Source organism: Tachyglossus aculeatus, chromosome 10, assembly GCF_015852505.1.
Source record: "Tachyglossus aculeatus isolate mTacAcu1 chromosome 10, mTacAcu1.pri, whole genome shotgun sequence".
NCBI lineage: Eukaryota > Metazoa > Chordata > Mammalia > Monotremata > Tachyglossidae > Tachyglossus > Tachyglossus aculeatus.
Window position 1 is genome coordinate 708,134 of NC_052075.1, and position 13,852 is coordinate 721,985.

At 55.3% G+C, this 13,852-nt stretch overlaps 1 protein-coding gene across 1 annotated transcript in view; it reads right to left on the reverse strand.

Moving 5' to 3' along the window:
* Positions 1 to 657: 657 nt before the first annotated feature.
* PLPP3 (phospholipid phosphatase 3) overlaps positions 658 to 13,852 on the reverse strand; it is a 35,371-nt gene continuing 22,176 nt past the window's right edge. The window contains exons 3-6 of the mRNA XM_038753210.1: positions 11,717 to 12,021; positions 9,850 to 9,907; positions 5,968 to 6,144; positions 658 to 2,024 (exon numbers count right to left, since the gene is read on the reverse strand). Of these exons, the coding sequence (XP_038609138.1) occupies positions 1,899 to 2,024; positions 5,968 to 6,144; positions 9,850 to 9,907; positions 11,717 to 12,021 (666 nt within the window). The 3' untranslated portion in view covers positions 658 to 1,898. The remainder of the gene's footprint in view (positions 2,025 to 5,967; positions 6,145 to 9,849; positions 9,908 to 11,716; positions 12,022 to 13,852) is intronic.

A 13,852-nucleotide genomic window follows, 5' to 3' on the forward strand; every position in this document is an offset into this window, starting at 1 on the left:
GCCAGACAAGGATGGGCTAAAATCCGAGACTCTCCCAGCTTCCCTCGGCCACCGGGAATAATAACAATAATAATAATGATGGCATTTGTTAAGCGCTTACTATGTGCCAAGCACTGTTCTGATCGCTGGGGGGCACACAAGGTAATCAGGTTGTCCCACATTGGGCTCACAGTCTTAATCCCCATTTTACAGCTGAGGTAACTGAGGCCCAGAGAAGTGAAGTGATTTGCCCAAAGTCACACAGCAGACGAGTGGTGGAGCCGGGATTAGAACCCATGACCTCTGACTCTCAAGCCCGGGCTCTTTCCACTGAGCCACACTGCTTCACGCGCCTCATGTCCACCTGCAGGCCGAGGCAGGCTCTAATCCAAGGCAACCTGGGATGTGGCCCATCCTGACCCCACCTGGAGCTCCTTTGGGCTTGGCTCCATTTTGGTCTTACGGCATTCCGGGACTTGGAACCCATAGCCACCCAAGCTGCTGGAGGATTCTGTCCATGTGCTTCGGTCCGAGGGATGGAGCCCCCACTGCCCTCCACCCCCTACTCAGGCCCTCCCCAAAGTGGGGGACCCTCTCCCAAAAAAAAGGGTGGGGCCGGGGTGGGGATGGGGGGCTCCCTTTTGGACACATTTGCCATCTGGACAAAACCACGTCGGCTCTGAGCGGGGCGTCTGTTACTTTGTGAGCTTTTATTTAAAAAGCACATTCATACAGCCGTAGTTTCGCAGATACAAAGTTTAATTTTGTAGTCTACAAAAGTCTTTGAATAATCTTCTCTTTACAAAAGGACACATTACAAAAATATGGGCGATTTTACCTTTTCTTTTATACAATTGTCTAGCTGTAGCTGTAGTTACTTTCATTTTAAAACAATGACTACCACAGAACTACAAGGCTTTAGTGGAATTGAGAGACAGGTAACGACACAGGTCAGGACACGCGACGGTCGTAGTGGGTATATCTAGAACGGCTTAGGAAATAATATCTTACATAGTTAATTTTTAATGTTTTATACATTATTTATAGAATATTTATATATAAAAGTCATAGCTGGCTATAGTCGGGGGTGGGGGGGGAGGGGTGGCGGAGATGGAGGGTTTCAGGAGAGTGTGCCTGGCTGGTTGCTCTTGGGGTGACCCTAGAGGGGCAGACCAGGACCACCCCACCGTGGTCAGCGAGAGGGAGCGGTGGCCAGGCCACCGAGTGTCCGGTGGATTCAGGATGGGGCACTCTGCTCAGACGATTGACTCACCCAGGTCGCCGGGCTTGTCGGGAGAGGAGGAGGAGGAGGAGCCGGACTGAAGTCTGGCCTTCCGGCTGCCCCGAGGTCGCCCTGGGGCCACCTTAGTCGCCTCTCGGACCGGCCGAGTGACACGCAGTGGCCTCCGAGGGCTGGAGGCGTTCCCCACTGAGGCGGCAGTGATCGCCACTTGGGCTGCGGGGCGTCCTCCAGGCACTGGGGCCGGTCCTGCTGGACAGATCCCTTTCCGCCGCCTCCCCACCAACGGGGACGGGGTGGAGGACGCAGACCTTTTGGGCATTCTCAGGGTCAAAGCTTATTTTGTGGCTGCTTCCTTCCTGGGGCACGGTGGCCAGAGATGGAGAAGCTCTGGGGTCAGCGTGGACGGCTGGCTCGGGGGCTGGCTCCCCCGTCCTCGGATAGGTGCTCACACCCGGAGCCGGCGTTCACTACAACATGAACACCTCACCACCCCCACCACCACCTCAAAACTCACGGGGGTCTCTGGCCCTCAGGGCCCCCCGGTCAGGCGGTGGCCGACTCGCCGAGCAGTGAGGGGCCCCGGTGCGTCCTCGGTGGGTGGATGGAAACGAGTCTTTCCCTACATTCTACTGTCGGATGAGATGGGGCCGGGGGCGGTGGCAGGGCGGGCCGGGGGCTACACCATGTTGTGATGATTGTTCCGTTCGATAATGTCCACGGGCGAGAGAATCTCACGCCTCAGGGTTGGGGGAGGCAGGGAGAAGGTGGTCTTGGCTTTGAAGAGGTCGGAAACAAAGAAGACCTAGAGAAAAAGGGTAAACAGCACAGGTCAGCTCCAACTCCCGCTCATTCCAACGCTCCTGCGGCTGCTCTGTGCGGTCAGCCCTGGGGACTAGGTGTCCATTCCTGCTGGGGGGCACGAGAAGGAACCGGGAACTGTTTGCTCTGCTGGATCACCATCCTCATGGTTTGTGATGGACCACCCAACACCCCTGTCTGTCCCCCAGTGACCCAGCATGGACCATCCAAAAACGCTGACTCTCCCCTCTCCATCCCCAACTGTCCCCAGTGATCCAGCAAAGACCATCCAACACCCCTTAGTCCCGTAGATGACCCAGGCTGGAGGTTGGCTAGGGATACTTAGATCATACTTAGAAAACACAGGCAGTCTGGGAAGGGCTGCAAATTCTCATTTGCGCTCCACAGGCAATGATACGGCCACAAAGCCAATGCAACTTGGGGGACAGAACCCCTGTGTCCACACAACAATGTCCCACTGCGGGACTCCACTCCTGTGCCTGGTCCATCCCGGCTCAGGCTACCATGGTCACCCATCTCTCTCCACCTAAAGCAGAAGTTTTAAAGCACCGCCTTCAGCCCCTTCCCCATCCCTATCCTTGCTCCTCCCCCTCTACACCCCAGCTCACACTCTTTTCCTTCCAAGCTCATCTGTGCACTGCACCTCATTTTCCTTTCCCCGACAACCGACTCCTGATAAATGCTCCTTCAAATCCATCAAACCCCAGCTCTCCCCACCTTTTCTTTGCTTTAAATGGTATTCAGTAGGCATTTACTATGTGCCAGGCACTGTACTAAGCCCTGGGGTAGAAGGAAAGTAATCGAGTGGGACACAGTTCCTGTTCCACAGGGGGCTCACAGTCTTAATCCCCATTTGACAGATGAGGTAACTGAGGCACAGAGAAGTGAAGGGACTTGCCCAATGTCACACAGCAGACAAGTGACACAGTTGGGATTAGAACCCAGGTCCTTCTCACTTCTAGGTCCATGCTCTTTCCACTTGAGTACACAGCTTCTAAGTCCTCCTGGAATCTCACCTCCCCTAGAAAGATCTCCCTGATTCGTTTATCTTTTTCACAGCCACTTCAGCACTTTTTCATGCCAATCCACCCATCGGCATTTCGGCACTGATTTTCACACTGCGGTCTGTAAACAACTTATTCATCTACCCATCTTTTCATTTCCTTATTCCTTCCATCTGAAAATCATTTTAGTGTCTGTCTTCCCGGCCAGACTGGAAGCTCCTCGAGGGCGGGGATCATATTCACTAACTCTACTGTGTTCTCCCAAGTACTCAGAACAGTGCTCTGCACACAGCAGACTGTAAACTCCTTGAGGGCAGGAGATCATCTCTACTAACTCCATTACTCTCTCCCAAGCTCTCAGTACGGCACTCGGCACACAGGAGACCGGAAGCTCTGAGGGCAGGTTTCATGTCTACTAGCTCTATCCTCCGCACTCAGGAGCTATCAACAAACAGCTGTGACTGACAAACCAATTGGATTTTTTCCTACTTTCAAGACTCATCTAGCAGACCGAGGTCGACCAAAGTTCCAACAGTTCCTTAACAATTCCTTTTTCGGGAAGACCTGGCCTTCGGTTTCCAAACTTGAGGCCCAGGGGAACATTTCCAAATTCTGAGTCACAGGCATATCCCTGCGGCTCTCACACACACTCTCACAGCAAAGGGAGAGACAGGGAGAGGGAGGGAGGGATGTGTGTGTGTGTGTGTGTGTGTGTCCTGTTTCCCCACAAGACTGGCAGCCCAACGTGGGCAGGGACTGTGTCTCCTCCTCCTCTGTCTGTCCACATCCCAGCATGCTCAGGGAGGAATGTTTGCTCTCCCTTGGATAAGCCAGCACTTCCTGGACCAGGGAGGGCGTGAACAAAAACTACCACATCATAGGCCGGGGGTAAAGGTCACACCGGCTTCATTGTGTCCGCCAGTGGCCGGCAGGAGGAAATGCTCCCCCGGAGGGGCTGACGTCACGGGCCCCCCCACCACGATAAGGTGATCGGGCCTGTCTGGTCAGCGGGGAAGGAAAGGGGTCAACGGGGCCAAGGCTCACAGACTGGGCGGGCAGGGGCGGGGGTCCAGCGGGGGCAGGGGCCGGCCGCTCGGACGAGGGGCTCGGCTGGGGAAAACCCTTCAGGAATGGTTAGTGGTAGCTGACACAGGGCCACTGGCCATAAGGGGAAACCCCCAGAAGGGGCTGGGGGAGGCTCAGGGTGGGGGTGAGGGCTGCCTAGCCCCGCCAACCCCTCACCCACGTCCTCCCTCACCTCCTCCCTCTGCCCTGGAACTCCCTCCCCGCTCCAGATCTGACAGACTATCAACTCTGCCCACCTTCAAACCCTTATTAAAATCACATCTCCTCCAAGAGGCCTTCCTGAACTAAACCGACTCCCTCTCCTTTCTGCGGCGCTCTTGCACTTAGACTTGTACCCTTTACTCACCCCACCATCAGCCCCATGGCACTTACGTCCTTATCCATAATTTATTTTAATGTCTGTCTCTAGATCGTAAGCTCCTTTTGGGCAGAGAATGTGTCTACCAGAGAAGCAGCATGGTTCAGTGGAAAGAGCCCGGGCTTGGGAGTCAGAGGTCATGGGTTCTAATCCCAGGTCTGCCACTTAGCTGTGTGACCTTGGGCAAGTCACTTAACTTCTCTGTGCTTCAGTTACCTCATCTGTAAAATGGGGATTTAAACTGTGAGCCCCATGAGGGACAACCTAATTACCTTGTATCTCCCCCGGAGTTTAGAACAGTGCTTGGCACAGAGTAAGCGCTTAACAAATACCATTATTATTATTATTATTATTATTATTATTATTATTATTATTATTATTATTACCAACTTGGTTGCATTGTATTCTCCCAAGCACTTAGTATAGTACTTTGCACACAGTAGGCACTCTGAATCTGTAAATGCAATCGATGGATTGATTCATTTCTGAGGAGGTAGACTGCCAGGGCCATCTCTTTCCCAGGATCTAGAAGACCCCAACCCAAGATTATCCCTGACTCTCCCCCAGTGACTCAGCATGGACCGTTCAACACCCTTGACTCTCCTCTCTCTGTCTGTGATTCTCCACAGTGACCCAGCATGGACAGTCCAACACCCTTGACTCTCTCCTCTCCATCCCTGACTCTCCCAGTGACCCAGCACGGACCGTCCCAAACCCTTGACTCTTCCCTCTCTACCCCTGACTCTCCCCAATGACCCAGCACAGACCATCGACATTCCTGACCCTCTCCTTTCCATCCCTGACTCTCCCCCATGGATCCAGCACAGACCATCCAACACCCCGACTCCTGGGAAACTATAAATTGACACCAATCACAGCCCAAGTGCCAGTCTGTGGGCAAAGCACTAGATCGGGTGCCCGCTGTGGACAGAACACCAGGCAGCAGGACAGAGGTCACCCGGGGAACGGACACAGAGGGTTTCCTGCTCCAGACCTCTGGGCTCAGAGCCCACCCAACTGAGCCTCAGTGTATGGTGACCATCATTCTGGCCAGTCCCAAAACTCTCAGCAGCAACCAAGCCTCGTGTCACGGCCCCGGACAGCTGCTCCCAGAGGCAGACTGAGCGAGGCCATGACCCTGAACTCCTCCTCTGAAAATGACCTCCCACTGGCGGCCAGCTGGGCCCAGCACACTCCGGTCATGGCAGGGCAGGCTGCCGAGACCGCCCGGCGGGCCGAAGCAGACAGAGACCGGCCCGCCTGGTCAGGCAGACCCCGACCCTCCAATCAATCAGTCTATCGATCCAGAAATCAGACCTCACCTCTGGGAGCCCCCTGCTCTGGGATCAGACCCGTCTCCCCTCCGCTCTTCTGTCCCCTCCTGGAGAAACGTACCCCCGACACACTCTGGCCTGGGACGGACAGATAGACAGATGGACGGTCCACCCTGGCCCTGTTGCAGGGGTTGCAGGACTTACAACGCAGCCGGCCACCAGGGCTCCCTGGACGAATCCGGCCAGGACGTCGGTGGGGTGGTGCTTGTGGTCGGCGACGCGGGAGAGGCCGGTGTAGAAGGCCATCATGATCAGGGTGAACTGGAGCAAAGGCCGCAGCAGGCGTGCTCCTCGCCACGTCAGCCGGGCCTGCAGGTACAGCTGGAGGGAGGCGGGGGGCAGGGGAGGGACATGGACACGGAGACAGACAGAGCAGTCAGCAGGGGCCCAGGCCTGGTTTCCGTCCTCAGCCTGGCCCCGTCTTCCTTGATCCCCTGGGACCTGGTTTTTACCCTCTCTAGGCCTTAGCTCCCTTCTTCTGTGAAAAGGGGGTAGGTTCTGAAGAGGGTGGTGGGGGGCAGTGTCCTCACTGAAGCAGGAGAGCCCCAGTGAGCCCCATCACCCAGGGTACTCTCCCTGCTACATACACACTCGGTCAGACTGCTGCAGCTCTGAACAATAACAATAACGATGACGGCATTTGTTAAGCGCTTACTATGTGCCAAGCACTGTTCTAAGCACTGGGGTAGATACAAGGTCACCAGATTGTCCCACGTGGGGCTCAAAGTCTCAATCCCCATTTTACAGATGAGGGAACTGAGGCACAGAGAAGTTAAGTGGCCCCCCCAAGGTCACACAGCAGACAAGTGGCAGAGAAGGGATTAGGACCCACGACCTCTGACTCCCAAGCCTGGCTGTTGCCACTAGGCCATCGGGAAGACGGGGCCTACGAGCCAAACTCGGCCTGAACTGGGGCGACCCCGAGCCCTCGTGGGACCCGGACTGGAGCAGGGGTCTTCCGCCTGCTCTAACGATGGCCCCCCTACCCAGATTCTATGTGACGTGCTCCAGGAGCCTTCTGTCAGTCAGTCGTATTTACTGAGCACTTACTGAGTGCAGAGCACTGTAGTAAGTGCTTAGGAGAGTAAAATATAACAATAAACAAAGTCCCTGCCTGCAACGAGCTTATAGTCTAGAAGGGGAGACAGACATTAATAGAAATAAATAAATGACATATATGGTCATAAGTGCTGCGGGGCTGGGAGTGGGGATGAATAAAGGGAGCCAGTCAGGCCGGTGCAGAAGGGAGGGGGAGAAAAGGAAAGAGGGTCTTAGTCAGGGAAGGCCTTTTGTGATGCGCTCTGGGCCTTGGAACATGCAGCTTGGAGCAGCTTGGGAATTTCTTCCAGGGAGGGGTGGGTGGGTGACTGAACATTTAGCCAGGAAGAAGGTGGAACCGTTCCTCCAGACTGGAAGGGGGGCGGAGCTGCCCCTGGACCCTTGGTCTGTCCCTGGTGGCATTTAATACAGAGCCCAGCCCTCACTAGGCACTGCACGGTGAGGATCATCTGCACTTGGATTTGTTCCCTTCATTCACGCCTCCCCGTCAGCCCACCACTTATGTACAAATCAGTAATTTATTGCTTCATACTAATGCCCGTCACCCCTCTAGGCTCTAACTTCGTTGTGGGCAGGGAGCGTGTCCGTTATAGTGTTATACCGTACTCTCCCAAGCACTTAGAGCAGTGTTCTGCAGAAAATAAATACTCAATAAATGTGATCGATTGACTGATTGTCAAGGGCAGGACTGAGGGATTGGCTTCCCCAGTCTGGGGAGGGAAAGGCCCCCCAGCATTGAGGTGGGTGAGTCTGTGCCTGGTGCCAGTCACATGTTGAACCTGGGGACAGGGGGAGGAGGAGGAAGAGGAGGAGGACAGGAGCAGGGGGATGGGGGAGGGGAGGAGGAGCAGGAGGGGCTTGGGAAGACTCTTGGCAAGTTGGGGGGGCTGGGGGGTGCGGCCAGGCCGCTGCGATATCCGTCAGTCCATCGTCCGGACTGTGGCGTTTCCGCTCCAGTGCAGAGCCCGAGGCCTCTCTCCGGGTTCCTGTGGGAACCGGGAAGCCAAAGGAAGAGCAGGCGGCAGGAAGAGACCAGAAGGGACGGGAGTCCTGCCCGCAAACCAAAGCGGTCAAGGGCTGCGGTCGACCGGAGACGGGGGGTGGGGTGGGGCCGGCCAGCCGCTGGGGAGGAAGGGAGGGGCCGTGGAGGGAAACTGAGGCGAGGGGCCGAGGGGGAAACCAAGGTGAGAGGGCATGGGCGCACTGGAGAGGCTGAGGGCTGGGGACCCCGAGGAACGGATGGACATGGCTCTAAAGGCCGCAGACGCCCTGAACCCACCGGGCTCGCTGGCTCCTGAGGGAGCGGTGGCCCTGAGAATGGAGGTGGGGCCGGCTGGAGGTGTCCGGTCCTTGCCCTGGCACTGCCCCCGGCCTGCTGGGCTCCCTCTGCCCTTCTGGGCTCTAGTTCCCCTACCCCGTGCCTGCGTCCGACCTGATTCTCCTGCCTCCACTCCAGTGCTCTGCACAGTGCTGGGCACAGAGTCAGCGCGGAGTAAATAGCAGATGCGGGAGGGAGCAAGGGAAGCAGGGAGGGAAGGAGGCCAGCGGAGGGGGAGTTGGCTGCCTGCTGTTCCCAGCTGCTCCTCGGGGACCCAACAGCCGCTGACCACCCCGGTGGGGTCAAGAGGTCATGCTCCGCAGCCTGGGCCCTGCAGAATTGGAGGGAGCCTGGTGGGATTTGAGGGTGGCAGAGGTGGAGGAGGAAGGGAAAGGGGGCGGGGATGAGGGGGAGGGAAAGGGGAGGAGAAGAGAGGGAAAGGGGGAGAAGAGAAGGGGAAGAGGAGGGGGGAGAAAGGGAAAAGGGGGGAGGGGGAGAGAGGAAGAGAGGGGGAGGAGAGGACAGAACCAGCTTAGCTTACTTGATAAAACATGGAACTGGGAGTTGGAAGGACCTGGGTTCTAATCCTGGCTCTGCAACTTACTGTTGTGTGACTTTGAGCAATTCACTTAACTTCTCTGGACCTGAGTTATGTAATCTATAAAATGGGGATTAGAACTGTGAGCCCCACGTAAGACATGGACTGCCCAACCTGATTAGCATGTGACCAATGGATAGAGCCTGGGTCTGGGAGCCAGAAGGTCACGGGTTCTAATCCCGTCTCTGCCACATGTCTGCTGTGTGACCTCAGGCAAGTCACTTCACTTCTCTGTCCCTCAGTTACCTGCACCTCTAAAATGGGGAATGAGACTCTTAACCACCCTTGGCACAGGGACTGTGTCCAACCTATCTCGTATCAACCCCAGCGCTTAGAATAGTGCTTGGCACAAAGTAAGTGCTTAACAAGTACCACCATCATTATCATTATTATCATTATTATTATCTCCCCAGGGTTCAGTACAGTGCCTGGCAAATAGCCAGTGCTTAACAAATTCCACAAAAATAGAAGAAAGAAAAAACGTAGGGAAAGAGAGAGGGAGGAGGGGAAGAAAGGGGAGAAGGGTGATGGGGGCCCCAAAGCCTAAACCCCTAATAATTCTGCTAAGGCCCAGAGAGGTTAAGTGACCTGCCCAAGGACACAAAGCAGGCCATGTCTAATTCCCATCCGGGTATTCTTTCTATGTGCTTAGTACAGCACTGTGCAATCAAACCAATGATGGTATTTACTAAGCAATAACCAGGTGGGGACTGTAGACTGTAAGCTCCTTGTGGGCAGGGATCGCATTAACAACTCTGTTGTAGTGTACTTTCCCAAGCGTTTAGTACAGCGCTCTACACACAGTAAGCACTTAATTAATGACACTGATTGATGGCGTGCTGAGCCCTGTACTGAGCACTTGGGAGAGAGTCCTCAGTCAGTACGGCTTTGGCTACTGCTCTGCAGTCAACCACAGGGGTGGAGGCTGAGTCTCCCTTCCCCCCACCCCGCTGCCGTCCATCGTCCATCTCTCCCCAGGACGGCCCCTCCCCTCCCCACCCCCCCCGCAGCAGAGGGCGAGAGCAGGGGGAGGATGTGAGGGGGCACTTACCACCAGATACAGCATGGTGTACAGGGAGAAGGAGGCGTGGCCCGAGAAGAAGGATTTCCTAGATGGAGACAGACCCAAGGACACAGTGTGAGAACTGGACACTGATTCTCCTCCCCAACCACTCACTCACGCCCTGCCTCTCCCCGCCCGGACACACTCTCACCTCCCCTAAATAATAATAATAATGATGGCATTTGTTAAGTGCTTACTATGTGCAAAGCACTGTTCTAAGCGCTGGGGAGGTTACAAGGTGATCAGGTTGTCCCACGGGAGGCTCACAGTCTTCATCCCCATTTTACAGATGAGGTAACTGAGGCACAGAGAAGTGAAGTGACTTGCCCAAAGTCACACAGCAGACAAGTGGCAGGGCCGGGATTTGAACCCATGACCTCTGACTCCAAAGCCCAGGCTCTTTCCACTGAGCCACGCTGCTTCTCCCTTCAACCCACCAGACCACAGCCCTCTCCATCTTCACGGACTCCTGAAATCCACCTCCTCCAGGAGTCTTCCCTGATTAACTCCCAACACCCCCAAACCACCAGACCACAGCTCTCCCCATCTCTACCACCTCCTAAAACCCACTTCCTCCAGGAGACCTTCTATGATTACAATAATAATAATAATGATGGCACTTGTTAAGCACTTACTCTGTGCCAAGCACAGAGTATCAAAATTCTGGGGTAGATACAGGGTCATCAAGTTGTCATGTTTGAGGTTCACAGTCTTAATCCCCATTTTACAGATGAGGTAACTGAGGCACAGAGAAGTTAAGTGGCTTGCCCAAGGTCATACAGCAGACAAGTGGCGACGCCAGGATTAGAACCCATGTCCTCTGACTCCCAACCGAATGCTCTTTCCACTAAGCCACACTAACCCTCAACATGCCTAAACCCATCCCACCTCAACTCTCTCCACCTCCACAGCCTCCTGAAACCCACCTCCTCCTGGAGGCCTGCCCTGATTAACCCCCACAGCAGACACGGATCTGTCGGTTTCTTCCTGACTCATTCGTTACCTTGTCTTTGGGCTATATCAATTCCTTCATTCTCAACTATGGTCTTATTTGTCAGTATATATACAGTGTGGCCTAGGAGCCAGAGGACCTGAGTTCTAATCCAGCCTCCACCCCTGGCCTGCTAGAAGACTTTGAGCAAGTCACTTCACTCCTCTGGTCCTCAGTTTCCTCACCTGCAAAATAGGAATACCTGTTCTCCCTTCCATCTACACCGTGAACTCCACGTGGGACAGGGACTGTGTCAGATCTACTAGGTAAGGGTGGTATTTGTTACGCACTCATTCTGGGCCAGGCACTATGCTAAATAACGGGGCAGATACAGGAATCAGACGGTATACAATCCCTGCCCTGCCAAGGTCTCACAGTTTAAAGAGGAAGAACAGAGATCTTATCTCCATTTCACAGTTGAACAAGTTGAGAAGCAGTGTGGCATAATGGAAAGAGCCCGGGACTGGGAGGACCTGGGTTCTAATTCCAACTCTTCCAAACTGCTTGCTTTGTGACCCTGAGTGGGTGTCACTTAACTTCTCTGTGTTTTCTCAACTGTCAAATGGGGATTAAATACCTGTTCTCCCTCCTTCTTAGACTGTGAGCCCCATGTGTTCAGGGACTGTGTCTAACCCAATAATCTTGTGTCTACCCCAGGGGTTAGTACATTGCTTGATGCATAGTGAGTGCTTAACAAATACCATTAAAAAAAACAAAAAACAGCAACAAAAGAGTGGGGTCCGGGGGGGATGTGACTTGCCGAGGGGCACCGGCAGGTCCAGGGCAGAGCAGGGCCCGGCCCCAGGTTCAGCATTCCCCCTGCCCAGCCCTCCTGGAGGTGGGCCGCCGGGGGTCACATCTCACCTGGCTTCCAGGACCTTGCTGACGGGTCCGCGGCACTTGTAGTCCTGGATGTAGCCCAGCGAGCAGTTGATGGTGCTGAAATCGGGGTTACACACGTCCAGGAAGTGGGGGCGCAGGCGGCCCACGGCCACCTTGGCGATGTCGGTGAAGGACTGGCTGACCGCGCAGCCGAAAGCGAAGCAGCCCAGCTGCTTGTAGAGCGCGCACACGTATGGGTTCTGCCCTGATCCCGGCCCAGGCCCCAGCCCCGGCCCTGGCCCTGGCGCCTTCAGGTAGTAGATGTGGTAGAACTCGCCGGTGATGATCTGCAGGGGAGGATGGGGGCAGCGGAGAAGACAGGGTTCAGTGGGGAGAACAGGGGACAGCAGGGAGGACGGGGTCAACAGGGAGGACGGGGATTAGCAGAAAGGATGGGGATCTGTTGAGGAGAATGGGAGTCGTTGGGAATCAGTGGGGAGTGCAGAGGTCAGCAGGGGGAAGGTGGGAGATCAATTGCGGGGAGAGGGTGGGCAAGGGCGGCTGGGGGCATTTAGCAGGAGGAGCTGAACGTATTCTGGGGGGCTCGGCACATAGTAAGCGCTTCACAAATACTATTTGTGGCTCTGGAGCTGGCATTTAAACTACTCCCTCTGGACTGGAAGCTCCTTGTGGGCAGGGAACGTGTCTTCCAACTCTGTTATATTGTCCTCTTCCAAGGGCTTAGTTGGGTGCTCTGCACACAGTAAGCGCTCAATAAATATCACTAATGGTTGTACGCTGGGACCTGGATTTTGCCTCCGGTTTTCCCTGTGCTGGCTTTAGTCAGCGCTGTGCTCTCCTCACCCACGAGGGGCTGGAGATCCAAACCCAGGCCCCGTGGGGAGACAATGCGTCTGTGAGTAGTGCTAGAGAGGCAGTGTGGTCCAGTGGACGGAACATGGGACAGGAAGCCAGGAAACCTTGCTCCATCACTGGCCTGCTATGTGACCTTGGGAAAGTGACCTAACCTCTCCGGGTCTCAATTTCCTCATCTATAAAATGAGTCTAAAATCCCTTCTCATCCTCCCACTCAGATTTTGGGCCCCATGTAGGACTGGGACTGAGACTTTGAGTGCTGGTCACTGAGTAAGCACTTAATGACTACCTTCATTACCATAATAATACTATAATAATGTCTTGTTTGCCCAAAAGTGCAGGGGATAATTAGCTAGACCCATGGGTATCCATGCTGGGTCACTGGGGGAGAATCAGGGACAGAGAGGACAGAGTCAGGGGTGTTGAATGGTCTGCGCTGGGTCACTGGAGGAGAATCGGGGACAGAGAGGGAAGAGTTGGGGGTGTTGGATGGTTTGTCTTAGGTCACTGAAGGGAGAGACGGGGATGGAGAGATGAGAGTTAGGGGCGTTGGAGGGTCCACGCTGGGTCTCTAGGGGAGAGTTAGGGATGGAGAGGGAGGAGTCAGGGATATTGTATTGTCCGTGCTGGGTCACTGGGAAGAGTCTGGGAAAGAGAAGGGAGAGTTGGGGGTGTTGGATGCTGTATGCTGGGTCACTAGATAGAGTCAGGGTCGGGGAAGGGAGAGTCAGGCATGTCCAATGGTCCACGCTGAGCCTCTAGGGGAGAGTCAAGGACATGGGATGGCCTGTGCTGGGTCACTGAGGGACAGTCAGGGGAGTTGGGTGGTCCATCACTACCCATGAGGGTGGGTGTCCATGGGGGCAACTGGCACACGGTTTCTCCCAGGGTCTGGGCATCACTGCCCCCATTCAGTCCCGAGCCCAGAGTGCCTGTGGGGGCCAGGTCCCGGAGAGAGGGTGATTTCTCCGGCCGGTCATGGGGTTGAGCTTCTGATCCCCCTGACCATTGGGTCCCTGTGACTTCCGCACCGTTCCCGGTTCTCATTTCCCGTCAGCCGACCGGGGGTTCCCCGGTACCGGGGCGGGTGCTACCCTTGCGCAATCCGGCTGGGAGCTCAGCCCCGGGTACCCTTCCTTTAAGGGTAGTGGCTCGAGGCCAGATTGGGGCACGCGGGAGGTGGCCGGTCCCACCCAGAGACTCCACGGCTTGAATTTCCCTGGCACGCAACACCCAGAAGGGGGCTGCTGTCCCGCTAGGTCGCAGGGACTATGTCTCCTGGGACAACCACATGTGGACAAG